The 16,032-nt window shown below is 27.3% G+C and overlaps 4 protein-coding genes across 8 annotated transcripts; 1 reads left to right on the top strand and 3 right to left on the bottom strand.

Moving 5' to 3' along the window:
• The first annotated feature begins 3,423 nt into the window (after positions 1-3,423).
• On the top strand, positions 3,424-5,196 carry LOC108547815 (ADP-ribose pyrophosphatase, mitochondrial). The gene is made up of 2 exons (XM_017900487.1): positions 3,424-3,763; positions 4,461-5,196. The coding sequence occupies exons 1-2, from the start codon at positions 3,541-3,543 to the stop codon at positions 5,093-5,095; spliced, it is 858 nt and encodes a 285-aa protein (XP_017755976.1). The 5' UTR covers positions 3,424-3,540; the 3' UTR covers positions 5,096-5,196.
• A 626-nt stretch (positions 5,197-5,822) lies between these two features.
• LOC108547810 (uncharacterized) lies at positions 5,823-8,256 on the bottom strand. The gene is made up of 4 exons (XM_017900481.1): positions 7,928-8,256; positions 7,255-7,548; positions 6,351-6,566; positions 5,823-6,242 (listed from the first exon to the last, which is right to left on the bottom strand). The coding sequence occupies exons 1-4, from the start codon at positions 8,183-8,185 to the stop codon at positions 5,823-5,825; spliced, it is 1,188 nt and encodes a 395-aa protein (XP_017755970.1). The 5' UTR covers positions 8,186-8,256.
• Positions 8,257-8,918: 662 nt separating this feature from the next.
• Positions 8,919-10,077, bottom strand: Pex3 (peroxisomal biogenesis factor 3). Its single transcript, XM_017900488.1, has one exon. The coding sequence runs from the start codon at positions 10,062-10,064 to the stop codon at positions 8,946-8,948; it is 1,119 nt and encodes a 372-aa protein (XP_017755977.1). The 5' UTR covers positions 10,065-10,077; the 3' UTR covers positions 8,919-8,945.
• A 93-nt stretch (positions 10,078-10,170) lies between these two features.
• Positions 10,171-11,173, bottom strand: LOC108547818 (mitochondrial import inner membrane translocase subunit Tim8 A-like). 5 transcript variants are annotated; one of them, XM_017900492.1, is made up of 3 exons: positions 11,103-11,173; positions 10,731-10,862; positions 10,171-10,370 (listed from the first exon to the last, which is right to left on the bottom strand). In XM_017900492.1, the coding sequence occupies exons 2-3, from the start codon at positions 10,833-10,835 to the stop codon at positions 10,182-10,184; spliced, it is 294 nt and encodes a 97-aa protein (XP_017755981.1). In that variant the 5' UTR covers positions 10,836-10,862; positions 11,103-11,173; the 3' UTR covers positions 10,171-10,181. The 5 variants fall into 5 exon arrangements, with proteins under 5 accessions (XP_017755981.1, XP_017755978.1, XP_017755982.1 ...); XM_017900489.1 differs by lacking the exon at positions 11,103-11,173 and adding an exon at positions 11,035-11,095; XM_017900493.1 differs by lacking the exon at positions 11,103-11,173 and adding an exon at positions 11,058-11,086.
• Between the last annotated feature and the right edge of the window lie 4,859 nt (positions 11,174-16,032).

Here is a 16,032-nt window from a genome sequence, read left to right as displayed (position 1 = left end):
TACAACTTCTAATTCTTCTTGAGTTTTTACTTCGTCGTCACTTTCCCAATCGCTAGTACGGTCTTTATTGCTTTTTTATTTGCAAGTCCAGGTGGTTTAACTGCTGGTTGTGAGCTTAATTTGGGATCAGTTAAATGATCATGAGCTGTTTTGCTCTTACCACTGAATTTTATATTTAATATCGCAGATTCTTAGTAAAAATCAAACATATATGATTTTTACCTTACTCCTGCTCTTTTAGTTTCTGACCTGTCCTTTACTTCTTAACATTCCTGTACTGTTATTCTTGGTATAATATTAGAAAATGGATTGTTCAATATTACAGATTTTAACAATCTTGGAGGATATAGTAGTCTATCATTCTACAAAACAGAGGAAATATTATATTTATATCAATTCTTGATATACATTCTTGCAAACATTAAATTTACCTCATCTACAGGTGCTTCTTCGAGTTTAAGCATGTTATATATAGTTGCTCCAGTAACTTTACCAAAGATTGTATGTTTATTCTACAAATCTGGTGTAGAACTAAGAATAAAGAAGTATTGGGAACCAGTGTCACCTTTCCAGCATCAGCCATAGCAATTAAATCTCGTCGACAAAAACGTAATCTTGTATGAAAGTCGTCCTAAGACATATATATCCAATAATTATTTTTCAATAGAAACGGAATTCATTTTATTTTTAAATATAGTCTCACTTTAAATGGTTATCTATATATTTTATATTTATGAATGAATATATATTCATGAACATATATTTATGAATATATGTTTTTTCCATATATTCTCCTGCATCTCTGGGATCATCACCTTATGTTATGAATCCTTTGATAATTCTATGAAATATAGTGTCATCTTTATAACCTTCCATACATAATTGCATGACATTTCTGCATGCTTTTGGAGTTTCTTGTGCTCATAATTCTAAATCAATATCAACAACAATTGTTTTCATTATAACCTAGTTATAACAAATATATTAGTTTTATTAATGTAAAATACTTTTAAAATCAAATTTATTAAAATTTATTATTTATTATTGTAATTCAAACTAGAAATTATTTAATATATTAATATAGAAATTTATACCGTAAATATTGTATATCGGTTAAATTTTTAAAAACAGATATACAATCCATTGAAATATTATTAATGATACTTATTACTTTACCCTTAGTGGCTGACTCTTGCATATAAATATTACTCATGTTTGTAAGTCTCCTGTAATAGAAAAAATCCTTCGTCAATAATATTTCATATTAAATCTTTAGTCATTTATAAATCAGTCAACCAAATGGTTCTTTTCTTGAATAATCATCAGCAATATTAATATTTATTTAGATCAGGAATACAACATACCTTTCAATCTGAGTGTATTTTATATATTTAGTTGTTATAAGAGGCCATCATCTAAATTAATTTCATTCCTTCTTGTCTGCTTAAGCCATCTCCCATTTTATGAATCGTCATTTGACCATCAAAGATTTCTAACTTGTATGCTACATCTTTAGCTGACCTAAAATAGAATATTCATATCATAACATATTTGTATTGCTGCATCAATTTTTTTTCACTATAAAATATGTCTTGACACCTAATGACTCTACGCTGGTGATATTCCATGAGTCCAATATTTTTTCAGTATTGCACGTGTCTGTTTATTTCAACAGAATATTGTCTTGTACCTACTCTACGCTGTTATACCGAACAAACTTTATCCAAAAGTCTAATTTCGGAAATATTAGCGAAGAAAGTAAACTTTGTAGTACGATTTTACAGGCACAAACACTATTGTCAGTTTATTTAATTTGTGCACCTTACCATCGAAGAAATGTTTACAGTTAGTAATCTTCAACTTTTTAAGCTTCCCATAATTTCTAAAAATTGTGTCCTATTCGTAAATATTACGATAATGTTACAAACGTAACCTACAACTGCAATGTCACGAACTAATACCCGACATGTCGCATTATTTTTCTCAAATATATATTTCTTCAGTTGTAGTAATTAAAACGTCAATCAGCGATTTCACTACTTCACGAAACGTTTTGAGGAAATCTTTTACTTTGACGAACGAGAATATTCCATTATTTGTTATCCGTATGCCGTTTTGCCACTGCGGCCGGACAAGCTAGGTATGTTTGTGGCGGGTAAATGCTGCATCTTTGAAATAGTTGTGCTAAATATCTATGTAGAATATCAAACGATGTCACTTATATTTATTAATATCAATGAAGCAAATATAAATATATTTCTGTTAGGAAAATGATAAATTAAAAAATGCTTAATTTCCAATATAAAGACGTTATATATTAATAAAATTAATTATAAAATTAATATCAAAAATATAATATATGATAATATATATTATATATTAGTTACAAAATTTGGTACATGAGCATTGTAACCACCTTTATTAAACATATTTTCATAAAATTCTATAAATGCATGATTGAAAATGTGTGGTAGCATTCTGAGGCGTATAATATGTATATATAAATTAAGTAAATTCGTAAAATTGGTCAAAACCGCGAATTTTAACTTATTTTAGAATGGGTTATCCGTATGGACTATGGATGATTCCTTTAGTTAATATCAATTTTAGTTACTGTTCACTTTTTTTTAACTTTAAAAAGTTGTTTTAAACATATATATGTTAAAAAATATTGTTACGCGGTAGTAAATAACTTTTTTATATGAAAAAATAATTGTCCATATATAAATTACTGTTCATATTGTTATTGCCAATTATACGAATCATATATCGACAATGAACTATGTCATAACAATTATAAAAAGTTCGCGAATCTTTGGAAAATCGGTTGAGCTCGTAAATGTTCGGTTGACCTCGGGCAAGGGTACCGTCGGTTCATATAGGTGAGACCTGGTAATTGGCATTGTTTGTCAAAGATGAATTTTTCCACACTTACTTCCATGGATTCTATCAAAGTATTTATAGATTTTACCAAATAATTGATCTTTGACAAACAATACCAAGCTAAGAGCTACGCAGTACTCGCAGTCCAGTCTAACCTCTGAGTGGCTACCTTGGGATAGCTTGGAGGCTAGATTGGAATCGCGAGTACCACTTTATGTGTACCCCCTCCCCCAAACCGTACGGGGCAACGTTGGACATCTTTGAACATCTTTGAACATCTTTGAACATCTTTGAACATCTTTTATTTATTCTTCACCACATGCCATTTCATACATTTTCGCATACTCATATATATACATAGCGCACACACTTTTCCTTTATCTTTGATATTCGACAAATAATTCTTTAACTGGTCGCGTTCACATATAAGACATTTCATAATCAGTCTCATATTTCTAGATCGATAAGGTAATCAAAGTTGAATTATGAAAATTCATAAAATGATAAGTCTATGTATCTTTTATGTCGTCTATGGTGATACAACGAAACCACTTTCTTCACAGTCGATATTTTACTTCTGATAATACGAACCTATATTTAATAATAGATTTATATTTCATCTATGATTAAACTTAGAAACAAGTTGAATATATTTTAATGCAAATTATACTCAGAATGATTCACTATAAATGTAGACAAGGTACTTATCCATCTAGCAATATAAGACGTTTCCAAATACCTGAAGAAAAAGTGTCATGGAAAATTGAATATTCAGAATATAAGCCAGTTGAATACACCGCTTCAAATCTTACCGGGAAATCATGGGCAGACCCGGAAATTGATAACATTTCGTTCAAACCAAAGTGGAACTCTATTGACGGTAAGCAACTAAATTTGAAATATAACTTCTAAATTTAAAACTTCAAATTTAACTTCTTAAATTAACAATTCATTAACAAAATTTATGATTTTAATTAATTTAAGAAAAGTTTCTAAAAGGATCGCAAAAAATAACAAAATTTCAACATTAACAAATGTATAATTAATATAGTAGTAAAATATTCTAAATTCATTCATTATAAAATATGTTATCGAAACCACAATAATTTATTATAGTTTTATAATTTGAACTATTAATTGACCAATTTCAATACAATATTAACGATATATTAGCATTTACAATGACAAAAAGTTTGTTGTCACATATTTATAATTTGTTCAATTAATAACTTGTATAAATTAGTTTATATTTAGACTATATTGAATTAATTTTTTTATTTGACATTCTTTGTTCTTCTTCTAAGGTATTGCAACAGTTATATAAAACATTCGTTAACTTCATTTTGTAGAAATAATTTTTCTAATTACCTGAGATATTAATTAATAAATAATAAATATTAGTTAATATTTTATACACATTTTTTTATTTGTTATACTTTTATAAAAATATCAATAGTTCTACTAACATTTTATCATTCTATTCTTATATAATATAACATTAATTAATAGTAACTCAATTAATAATCTAATATATGTATTATGATATATTGAAATATTTATAAATTTGTTATTAACAGGAAAGGTAAATCGTAGAAGTTTTATGGGTGACTATGTTATAAATAAAGATGGTTATCCTTTAAATCCCATTGGTCGCACTGGAATTATTGGACGTGGTCTCTTAGGGCGATGGGGACCAAATCATGCAGCAGATCCAATTGTAACCCGTTGGAAACAAGATCTTGCAGGAATGATACAAATAAATAAGGATACAAAAAAACCAATTTTGCAGTTTGTTGCTATACAAAGACAAGATTCTGGAGAATGGGCTATTCCTGGTGGAATGGTTGATCCAGGTGAAACAGTCTCAGCAACTTTGAAAAGAGAGTTTATGGAAGAAGCAATGAATTTTCTAGGAAAAGATGAAACAGAAAAAGAAAAATTAGAAAAATCGATGAGAACATTTTTTGAAAAGGGAGAAGAAATTTATAAAGGATATGTAGATGATCCTAGAAATACAGATAATGCTTGGATGGAAACTGTAGCCTTAAATTTTCATGATAATAATAATAGTGTTATTGGAAGCATAACGTTAATAGCTGGTGATGATGCACGTAATGTGAAATGGATGGATATTGATAAAAATCTGAATTTATATGCTAACCATAGCGAGTTTATCAGAAAAACAGTACAAAAACGTGATGCACACTGGTGAAAATATTATACTTTTAATCAATAAGACATGCCTGATTGTTTAACAAGAATTTATTCTTTTATCGAAGATTAAACAAAATTAATCAAAAATACCTCATATAGACACAGAAATATGAAAGAAAAACATAAACATGAAACATTTTTACTACTTTATAAAAAAAGTAAAATCATATGTAATTACATGAAAATGAGCAATATAATTTTATGACAAAGTTATATTTCATTTGTTATTGCTATCATGACTGTATGCGTTAGATAAAATTAATTTTTTTATTCTATACGTACATATATCATAATGTATATATACATCATAGATAACAAACGAACTTATTTCTTATAATTATATAAATTTGAATTATCATTGAAAACTCCATGCTTTTGTATTAATGAAGATATCTTACTGAAGATAAGTCACAAAAATGAATATACACACGTAAATAAGAAAAAGATCTATTTTGATTCTATAAACAAAATTTTATAAATGTAAAACCACAAATTTTATTTTGTAAATGTCTTAAAACAATCCTTAAAAATGTTATATTAAATAAATATTTTTGTAAAAATACTATATATTCTAAATAAATTATGTCATATAATTAATTCAAATTTTTATGTTTAAACTTAATTATTCGTAATAATATAATTGACATAAATGTTAGAAAAAATTTCATTGTATATTCTATACACAAGTAACATTATATTTTCACTTTCAGTAATTCTGCTATACCCTAACATGACATACCATAATTATTTAACTCCACAGGAATATGTATTATATCTTTATCCGAATCACACATATTTAAATCTAATTCTGTTTGTGACTGTGTACTAAATACACTATTGTAATTAACCAGTTTTTTAAGAATATAATTTATATTTTCATTATTTCGCATATACTCTAAGATATTTTTATGTTCATCTGGAAAAATCGTAGATTTTTCTTTTGATTTATCTTGATAATAACGTTTTTCTAAATCTAGTGCATGTTGTGCCTGACTTTGCCCTAACTTTGCTGCCTTAATAAAATAACTACGAGCTCTATCAATATCTACTGGAAAATCACCTCTGCCTTGTGCATGAAAAACTCCTAAGTTATATGTAGCATCTGCATGACCTTGTGCTGCTGCATCATTATAATATTTTGCAGCCTAAAGAAAAAAATGTAATATTTATAGAAATGCAGTATTTTATACATTTTTAAAGGTATAACTTAATTTTTATATTACATCATGTGTATTATTAAAATGGTTTCATACCTTTGAATAATCAACCAATGTTCCAAGTCCTAATTCATGACATAGACCTAAATTAAACATACTAGCAGCAGATGATAAACTTGCACCAACAGTAAAATGTTTTATAGCATCTTTGTAACGTGTCTCTTTTAAGGCTTTCAGACCATAATGAAGTTCATATTCTGCCATAATTAATTTATGGCTATTAGCAAATTCTTCAGTGGCTTCTTTTAAAGCCTAAGGATGTATAAAAAAGGCAAGTATTAAAATTATATTAATAACCCTCATTTTAGAATTTTTTATATTAAAAAAATACTTTAAGAAAACCTTTCATTCAGGTTTAGCTACTTTATTAGTCATATTATATTATATTGACTGATCAAAATAGTATTTTACTACCTTATATTATCGTGTAATACATACATATTTAAAAAGTGCTTAAGCATATTGAAATAATAATTATATCAAATTAAATTTATAATAATTTGTTTATATTCAAGATATAATTTCAATATCAAATAAACAGAAGTTTGCTTTGGAAAGGAAATATAATAAAAAATTTTTCAAATTCGTAGTATTTGTTATTTTATAACTTTACACAATATAGTATTAAACAGTAATTTACAATTAAATTATTAATTTATACACTTAAAATTACAAAATTGTTTATTAAACAACAGATTACAAATACTTAAGATGAATTTGAAAGAATATTCAAATTATAATAAAATATATTTGACATTAATCCAATTGAAGCTGTACAATAAATTAGTATTTAAAGACTAGATAGAATAATTTGAATAGTAGAAAATAACATAGTATGATGTAATGATTCAATGCATTGGTTTAATAGCAGAATGTCTTCTGCTTTTTACTACAAGTTTATTTTTCATATATTATAATGTCTGCAGAATAACATTCTCACCTCTTCCACAGTAATTGGCCCAAATGGCTTGTCAGCTTTCCATTCTACTTCAGTGTTTTCTTGAGCATATATTTTATTATTACCGATACAATTAATAAGTGGTAAAATATGTTTTATTCTTAAATTTAATACTTGATTAAGTAGATAAGAGCTAGGTACTTCTGGAACTTGTAATAGTTTGTTTTTAAAAGAATCAGTAGTTTGTTTTACACAAGAAGTTTTTTCTTTTTCATAGAATCTTCTACGAAGACATAATGTTTGGCACACCACCATTCCAACAGCTATTAGACTTGTCTATTAAAAAAATTACCACATTATTTACTAAATAAATAAAATTAATATTCTTATTATTACTAACATAAATATAAATATTATAATAAAACTATATTTGCTAAGATATCATTCTATTTAAAACTTTTAATGTAATTTTTATGAAATTTTATATTTTATAAGACATTAATATCAATAATAAAAAAAAAAAGGAATTAAAATAATATGAATTATATTAAAAAAAAGAATTTGAGCATAAAATATTACAAAATACTATTCTATATATAATTTTGAAAAGCTTTATGTATTTATTTTTTAAATTACAAATTAATTTCTTTTATGATTTTATAATTTAGATGAAATAAAAAGATCATAGATAAGAAAAATAAACAAAATAGTTTACCCATCCTATGGCTTCTGACCAGGTATATTTTGTATTCCACTTGGAATCATGATCTTTGTCTTTTGGTCCATTAGTTTTTGTGGATCCACAAAATTTTTTATTAAAAATAAAAAAAGTTGATGGTAAAAATTTATTATTACACGTCAAACTGGTTTTAACCTCATTTTGAGTGTTGGATTCTTGAGTAGTTTGTAAATAAACATTTGTACGACCTACTTCCAAAGTTTCACGAATACCACGAGTTACAAATTTCCACATCTTAATAATTAATTATGATATAATTAAAAACTTTTTTATATTATCAAATATTCTTTTACACTTCCGCACCATACAAGGAACAGCGGTGAACTAATAGTGAAAAATTTGACAGTCGGATTCTAAAACCTTTCGTATGAATTGCGCGCGCAATTATTGTAAATATATGCATATATCTGCTCTTAAATTTTATATCACACACTTTTATTCATAATTTATTACTTTTTTTAATATAAATTTAGAAATAAACAATTCCTTTCTTTCCTTCTTGTTGAAAGTAATTCATTAATAAAATACCAGTCTACAGAAATTACATTACTTTTATTTTAATTAGATTACTTATATGTATTCATTTTAAAGAAAATAGTTGCAAAAAAATAAATAAAATCAAAAAAAGAATTTTTAAAAAATAAAAATGTATTGTAACTTTTTAAGGATATTATATATTGCAATAAAATAAATAAGAAATATTTTTACAATTCTACTTTTATATTGTACACAATAATAAGAACCCATGATACATTTTAAATACATAGTTGAATAGTAAAATGGTAGAGCCTTCGCACAACTTAAGCATATTTTACATATACATAATGTTTTACTACATAATAAGAGATACATTTATATATTTTTGTTTGAAATAAAAATAAATGTTTAAAACAGAAGTATTTATAGGTGCATTTATAAATGTAAATTTCTTAAATAAAAATTTTGTATAATGTTATATGTTTTGTATACAATATGAATGCTTGAATTATTATATTTAAAAACTAAATGCTTCGTAAATATTTGCTCCAAGTGTTTTAAGTTCATTATTTAATACAAGACGTTGTAGTAATTCACTTTGAAAATCTTTTGATGTTGATTTATCTGGTACTTGTCCATTTATAATTGGTATTATTTTAGCCATTGGCATTGATACTTTATTGATATTTGTAAACACACTTGAATCATACCTCATGTTTGTGCTATTTTGATTTGATGTTCCTGGTACTGAAATACCATTTTGAATAGTTTTACCATTTTCTATTATAGGAGAACCAATAAAGAATGCAGAAATGTGATCTACTAGTAAATTAAATCCATTTCTAATATTACTTTGTGTCAAATTTTGTACTTCTTCACTTTCTAGGAGATCCAATGTTTCATTAAATAATTTTAATAGTATAGGTGTTGGCTCTTCTTCACAATTTGATAGTAGCATATATTCGGCAAGATTTTTTATAGGATTCTTTGCATTATCTGAAGAAATAGAAGATGTTACTGCCCAATATATTTCTTCTATATCTCTTAAGGTTAATTCGTCTTTTAAAGATATAGATGCTGTTATTTCTGCCACTTTGTCTTTTATAAGTAAACTTAATTTTTTAATCCCATCATATATAAAGTGACGCGAAAGTGACATATACTTTGTTTGTATAACATTTTCTGTAGTTGTATCATTAGAATTCTGAATATCCTTGTATACATGACCACCCATTACATTAAATTGAATTCTTATTAAAGTTGCTAACATAGCATATGAATATACTACTACAGCAGATCTAGCAATTGCTAAAACTTTTAATTCATTCCAACATGCTATTTTATCAGGACAACCATTTCTAAGCTTATTTACAATAGCATCAGTATCCAAAATCTTTATTATAGAAACTCTTAAAGTTGATGTAAGAGACATTATCATATGACTGCATGTCCTCTCAGTAGATTCAAAATATTGCCGTCGTTTTGATCTGTCTAACATATCTTTTATCTCTTTTTCTTGCCATTCTCGAAGCCTGCGTGCTGTGTATCTAACAAAGATAACACCGCCAACAATAATACCTCCTACTATAAATTTTCGTCTATGACGATTTACAAATCCATGAAGTCTCGAAAACATTTTTTAAAATAAATTATGTAAAATATGAGTTATAAAATACTACATAATCTATATCATAAGTAATGACAATATATTTATTGAAATATAATTATGAAGATATCTTGGTTATTAAGTAATTTATTGCACATCCAATTCTGTAGGATTTTGAAAAACTATGTTTTCCAATCTATATGCGATAAAATTACTTGTATCGATAAATCTCTCTACACAATTTACAATGCAATTTCGACTACTTGAAGACAATGAACTATCAGGTGATCCAATACAGAGTTGCCAGCAAATATCAGTTAAATTAAGTGCCAATCTCTGAAAATAAAAATACTATATTTACACTATTTATATTAACAAGCAAGTAGTTATTTATTAATCATTAGTATTTTTTACATAATCTATATAATTTTAATATTTAACATATAATATGTAATGTTTAAATATATTCTTTCAACATATTGTTAAAAAAAAACTGTTTTATAAATAATTTCATATTTGTAGCAAAAAAGTCATAAATGGTATTATGTAAAATATAAAGTTCATTAGTGTATTCAGTATTCTTCATTTTATAATTTTATTGATAAATATCATTTTCAATATTTGCGATGTCAGAAATATAATAACTGAAAATTATTTCATGAAGTCGAAAAATGATCGAAAGAAATGGATAATCACCAATGAGCTAACCTGAAACTGTTGTTTTTTACTTTCTTGCACTAAGAACGCTTGAAATTGATCGTCAACCGCACCTTTCAACCTTTGATCCTCCATAAACCTCATTCTTTAATTTTCACCGTACTTTTAAAGCTGAAATAATGCAAATATTTGACCTTCACTCCATTACTCTGATTTTCGCATGGCCTAACGGTTGCTAAGGAGTACATAAAGTTATCTACATTTTGTTACTTTTACTAAGGAAAATGAAACTAATCGGGGTAAATTATTAGTTAAAATTAGAAATTAATATTAAGCTTTGTACTTATAAATTGAAACTTGAGATACTCGATTAAATAAAGATCATACAATTTGTAATTACTCAATACTGACCTCTGCTGGTAAAACAATTTATTGCATAAAATATTAACATGCATAGTCGATAAAGTTGACCGTTATTACAAAATATTAAAAAGAAAATTAATTTAGAATTTTTAAGTATCAATAATTCTTTAAGTATCAAATAAATTGGGATATAGATTTTCAATTAATAGCAACTAAGCAACTAAGCAACTAAAGCAACTGTTTTATCAATTAAGTTACATAAACTATCGACTTTATCCATGACTTCATATTGGAGATAGCTGCCACCTATACGTCCATATTACAAGATGGTTGATATACTCGTCATTCTAACACAATGTTAAATCATTCTGTACCTATATTCGATAATTGTATCTATATAGCTATAAATTGAAGCTAATAATGACAACTAGATTAAAATGTTAATAAAAATTTGGGTGAAATATTAAGCATTTTTAAATATGTACATAGATACCTTTTTATTTATTAAAATTTTATAAATTTTTTTTATAGTTATTACGTCTCTTAATTTGAACTTATTGATTTTAAGTAATTTTGTAAAAAGAAATAATCAGATAAATAAATAGATTAAGATAGAAAGAATATGGAAAAAATATAGCAGGTAGAATATTATCTACTTGCGAAATAAAGTTATTTTTTAAAAATTAGAATAAATATAATAATTATTGAATAGTAATATAACGGTGAAAGTAAAATATGTCACTATATACCAATTTCATAGTAAAGATAGTTATATATAATAAATATAAGGTAATAAACTTGATACTATATATATTTGGTACACTATTATGTGAAAAAATTTTATAAACATCAAAATTTAACCTTTTCTTTTAAACCAATATAGAATTTGATAATTATATTAGAATAATAAATCGAATTTTGATTAATTTTATCTCTATAATGTATTTGAATATATTTGTGCATCAATATGTGTACAAATATTAATTAATAAATAATTTAAATACATTGTAAAGAATTCTTAACAAATAACTCTCAATATTATTTCGAATTTTTCATTTAACACTGTATTTTAACAATAACAATACTAACAGAAAAATCTGTATCATACACAACAAACTTTTTCTTGAATTTAAGCTTCATAATTACAATATGACACGAGTGAAACTTACATTTTATCTGTAAAATAAGAGAAAACATGATAATGAAACCATTATTGTAATTGAAATTACAAAAATACGATATCATTAAATGTCAATAAATTCAATAACCTCACCTCTATTTACAGACTTTTGAAACTTTCTTTCATCTGTGATCGAGTTATCACCTTAATAGCTTTTAAGAAACACGAGTTTATCGTACTGGTAATTCCAGATATTCCATTGTATACTTAAAACGTTCTATATTACTTATGCATAACTTATTAATAAATCATCTGCATTGACTGTAGACAGTGAAACGATAATGGATGTTGCACACGCAGTCTCGTCGGTAGTTGCACACATGCAAATATGCATTGAGATTAAATTTGCAAGCCACGTGGAGGCATTGCAAATAACCCTGATTGGTTGCAGATCCTGGCGATCTCTGTCGTGGAGGGAAAGAAACATTGTGATGGTCAAAAAAGGTTGGAGGACCAAAAGGGATGAGAAGATTGCCGAAGGACGCTCCTTTCAGTCGAGAAACCAAACCGGAGTGGGGAAGTTGGCTACACGTGCGACTTCCTTCCCCTTCTCTGACCTGCTGTATCCATCTTTCGCCTTACAATCGCGACACCGATATCTCTCTCTTACTCCCAAGCATGCCTTTCTGCACGCACTACCAAATCATTACCGCGACCCCTGTTTTTCGCCTTCCTGGAAGAGACGTTTAAACAGTTTAAACGATATTCTGTAATTAATATCGTTAATATTTAAGTTGTTTATCCTTCTTGAAGTAATATGTTCGAAGATTAAATTTTTATTCTTCTCGATTACAACTCTATATTCAGCGTATATATACGATTATCTGGAAAAATTTCAGAGCTATAAAAATTATTTCATTCGAAGAGATTTCTTTTAGCGAACTAAAGATGTCTTTTTATGTAAGAGGGATAAGCATCAAATTCAGTGATACTTTTAGCTTACGATACAAAGACAGTTGTGTTGATCTAAGCAATCTAGGTTTATATTTAACTCGATATTTGTTATGGGAGTATTTGATATATCGAAGCATCTTCCTTCCCTAAACGAAATAATTTCTTTCACACTTTACTCTTTGATTTTCCCCAATACGAAATATAATTGGTGTATATACATTTAAATTATGTATATTAGACAAACAAATTCTTCCCTTGCAACGAAAAGTAAAATTTAAAAAGTTTCTATATTGACATATAGAAATATCATTTTTTTTTTGTAAAATAGATCATGCATTTTGGGAAAAAGCGAAGGAGATAGCTGAATCGAGTGCAGTTAAAAAAGAAGTACATAACGTATTATAATTAAAAGTAAATTGGCTCGACGAAGGGTTTCCGTACCTTCTCTTTGGCCAGACGATGTCGAAGAACTTTGGTCGTTTAAATAACACGTCGAAATTCTTGTTACGTAATGTGCGATGTTTTTAAAACGTCATCTGTAAAATGGAAGAAGAAAAAAAAGAAATAGAGATGAAAAAGGAAACAGGTAGGAAAGTGCGAGAGAGAGAGAGAGAGAGATGTTATTTTAATTTCTACCGTTCTTTTCATGACATACGAGATCTTTCTCATGAACTATTGGCAACGTCAGTCACGGAAAAATATGCCATGACGCCGTTTGACTACATTAGACGCACGCCAAATATTTCCAACAGACACGTGTGGTTTTAAATTCTATTGCAAGAATAATAGACCGTCTTCATACTATTTCTAAGAATACCCGAGATACGAGATCGGTCGGATATCTGAACGACAAGTCTAAACGTAATTACTGATAAAAATACATTATTAGAACATGGTAATTTAGAAATGAATGTTCAATGGTGTATTTTATTAGATTAAAGAAGAAGAAAACAATAGAATAGATCATTATGATATAGCAACATCATAAATATCTTTTTTCAGAGTAACTTGGCTATTTTTTAAGCCAGCTGGGCTACCTGGTACGGTTAGTTGAATATTAACGGTCATCATCTTGGAAATAACCGGAAAACGTGCCGACAGCTGATTACCCAATATAGAAGGAAAGGCCTCGTTGTAGCGATATGCCACGAACGGATGCTTTTCATGCCATCAAAATTATCAAATCTCTTCGATGGAATCGATATAACGCTGGTGAGTTAGATTATGTATTGTTAGAAAAATTTTAATCCTTCGGTTACTTTGACATAGATTTCGCATTTTATTTAGAAATCATCTAACGAGGTTTGTGAAGATTTGTGGGATCAGAAGAAACGGTTATTACAACATGTTGGAACTGTACAAGTTCTTCTCTGACGTGTTATCAAATGTACCTATTGTTGATATATCTTTGCAGTGTTATTTATATTCCGCTATGAAATTTTTTTATTTATTTTATCTTTGTATATTTTTTAATAATGATAGTTCATACGTCAAATCGATTTTGTCGATACATGAGATTCTGTAGATATTAGGAGAATATGAATACGTAATTTTATTTTACAAAATAATCTTTGGAACATGTATTTCATTGTTACATTGCCATCGTTGAAATCCTATTATGTTGAAAATATGAGTGTATGTAAGATATGTTAAACAAGTATGTATTATTAAAATATAATAACTTACGAGAACTACATAGTCATATGTAAAGCGAACTAACGCGGCACTTGAGATAGAGTATTAGTTGTGTGTTTTGAGGCGTTAATGAATTCATAAATTTCGAATTGTTCCTTATTTTAATGACACATTTTAAAGTACAAAGTAGATAAGATTGTGATAGTTGTAATTGAATGTCCACCTCTTTTCAAAACAGATACTTCCATCGCTAAATTCATTTTTAAAAATTGAAATGTAAAAATGTTGTCCAACATTGATAAATATAACGTTCAGTGGTTAAGAATAAAAATTGAGGTTATAAATATTTATCATTGGGTACATGTATATTTCATTTTATCCGATGTTTAAAAATCATAACCATATCGAGAGTAATTTTAAAATCTAATACGCTATCAACCAAACCCATATTATCATAACTGTTTTTTTTATTTGGTTTTGAGATTAGATATGTATCTTTGCGAATCTTAAACATTTCAAAGATATCATTTGTTACATTAGTTATGCTATTGCTTTTTTTTATAAACTTCATGAATTTATTGCCCATTCATAAAAGGTTCATTTATTTGAACATATTAGATTATTATCTTTCCAATTATATCATAAAATATTGTAGTTACCGAGTAACGTTGAAATCAGATCAATAAAAACATATTTACCATATCTTTTTCTGCTCAATGATACTGTATAGTCAATATTGTGACAATTAACGTTGACTGAAAAAGATTAAGGAAGACACGTGAATGTATTAAAAAAACGTGAATATATTAAAAAAAAAATTTTTTTTAATTAATACAATACCTAGGGTACCGAGAAAATATTTTCTTCGGCTAAAATCAACTCTGAGGATAATTCCTAATTTTATGAATGCCTCATAATACATCCTAAAACACAATAAATGCCATTCATTTTCTTATATAAAGACTGAAATAACAGGTCTCCATTTTATACATCCGCACGTTAAAGCATACCCAAAACTTTCTTTATTTAGAAGTCGATGCCCCTTTTGGTTCGGAAAACCGCTCTAAAGCCTTGTGTTTTGACACCTCCGAGGCACGTGAAACGACGAAATTCTATGAAGCACGCGCGTCCTGCTTTGCTTTCCCGCGGAACCTTTCGGAAGATCCCATTCGAAGTGGGGATGCACGTGCCGCGGCTTTTGTTATCGAGATTGTCGTAATGGAAGCTCGAGGCGCGTGCATGAGGATCGTGCATCTGCGCACGCGTGAC

Source organism: Eufriesea mexicana, unplaced genomic scaffold (assembly GCF_001483705.2).
Source record: "Eufriesea mexicana isolate 0111107269 unplaced genomic scaffold, ASM148370v2 scaffold1289, whole genome shotgun sequence".
Taxonomy (NCBI): domain Eukaryota; kingdom Metazoa; phylum Arthropoda; class Insecta; order Hymenoptera; family Apidae; genus Eufriesea; species Eufriesea mexicana.
This window is presented reverse-complemented; position numbering and strand designations above follow the sequence as displayed.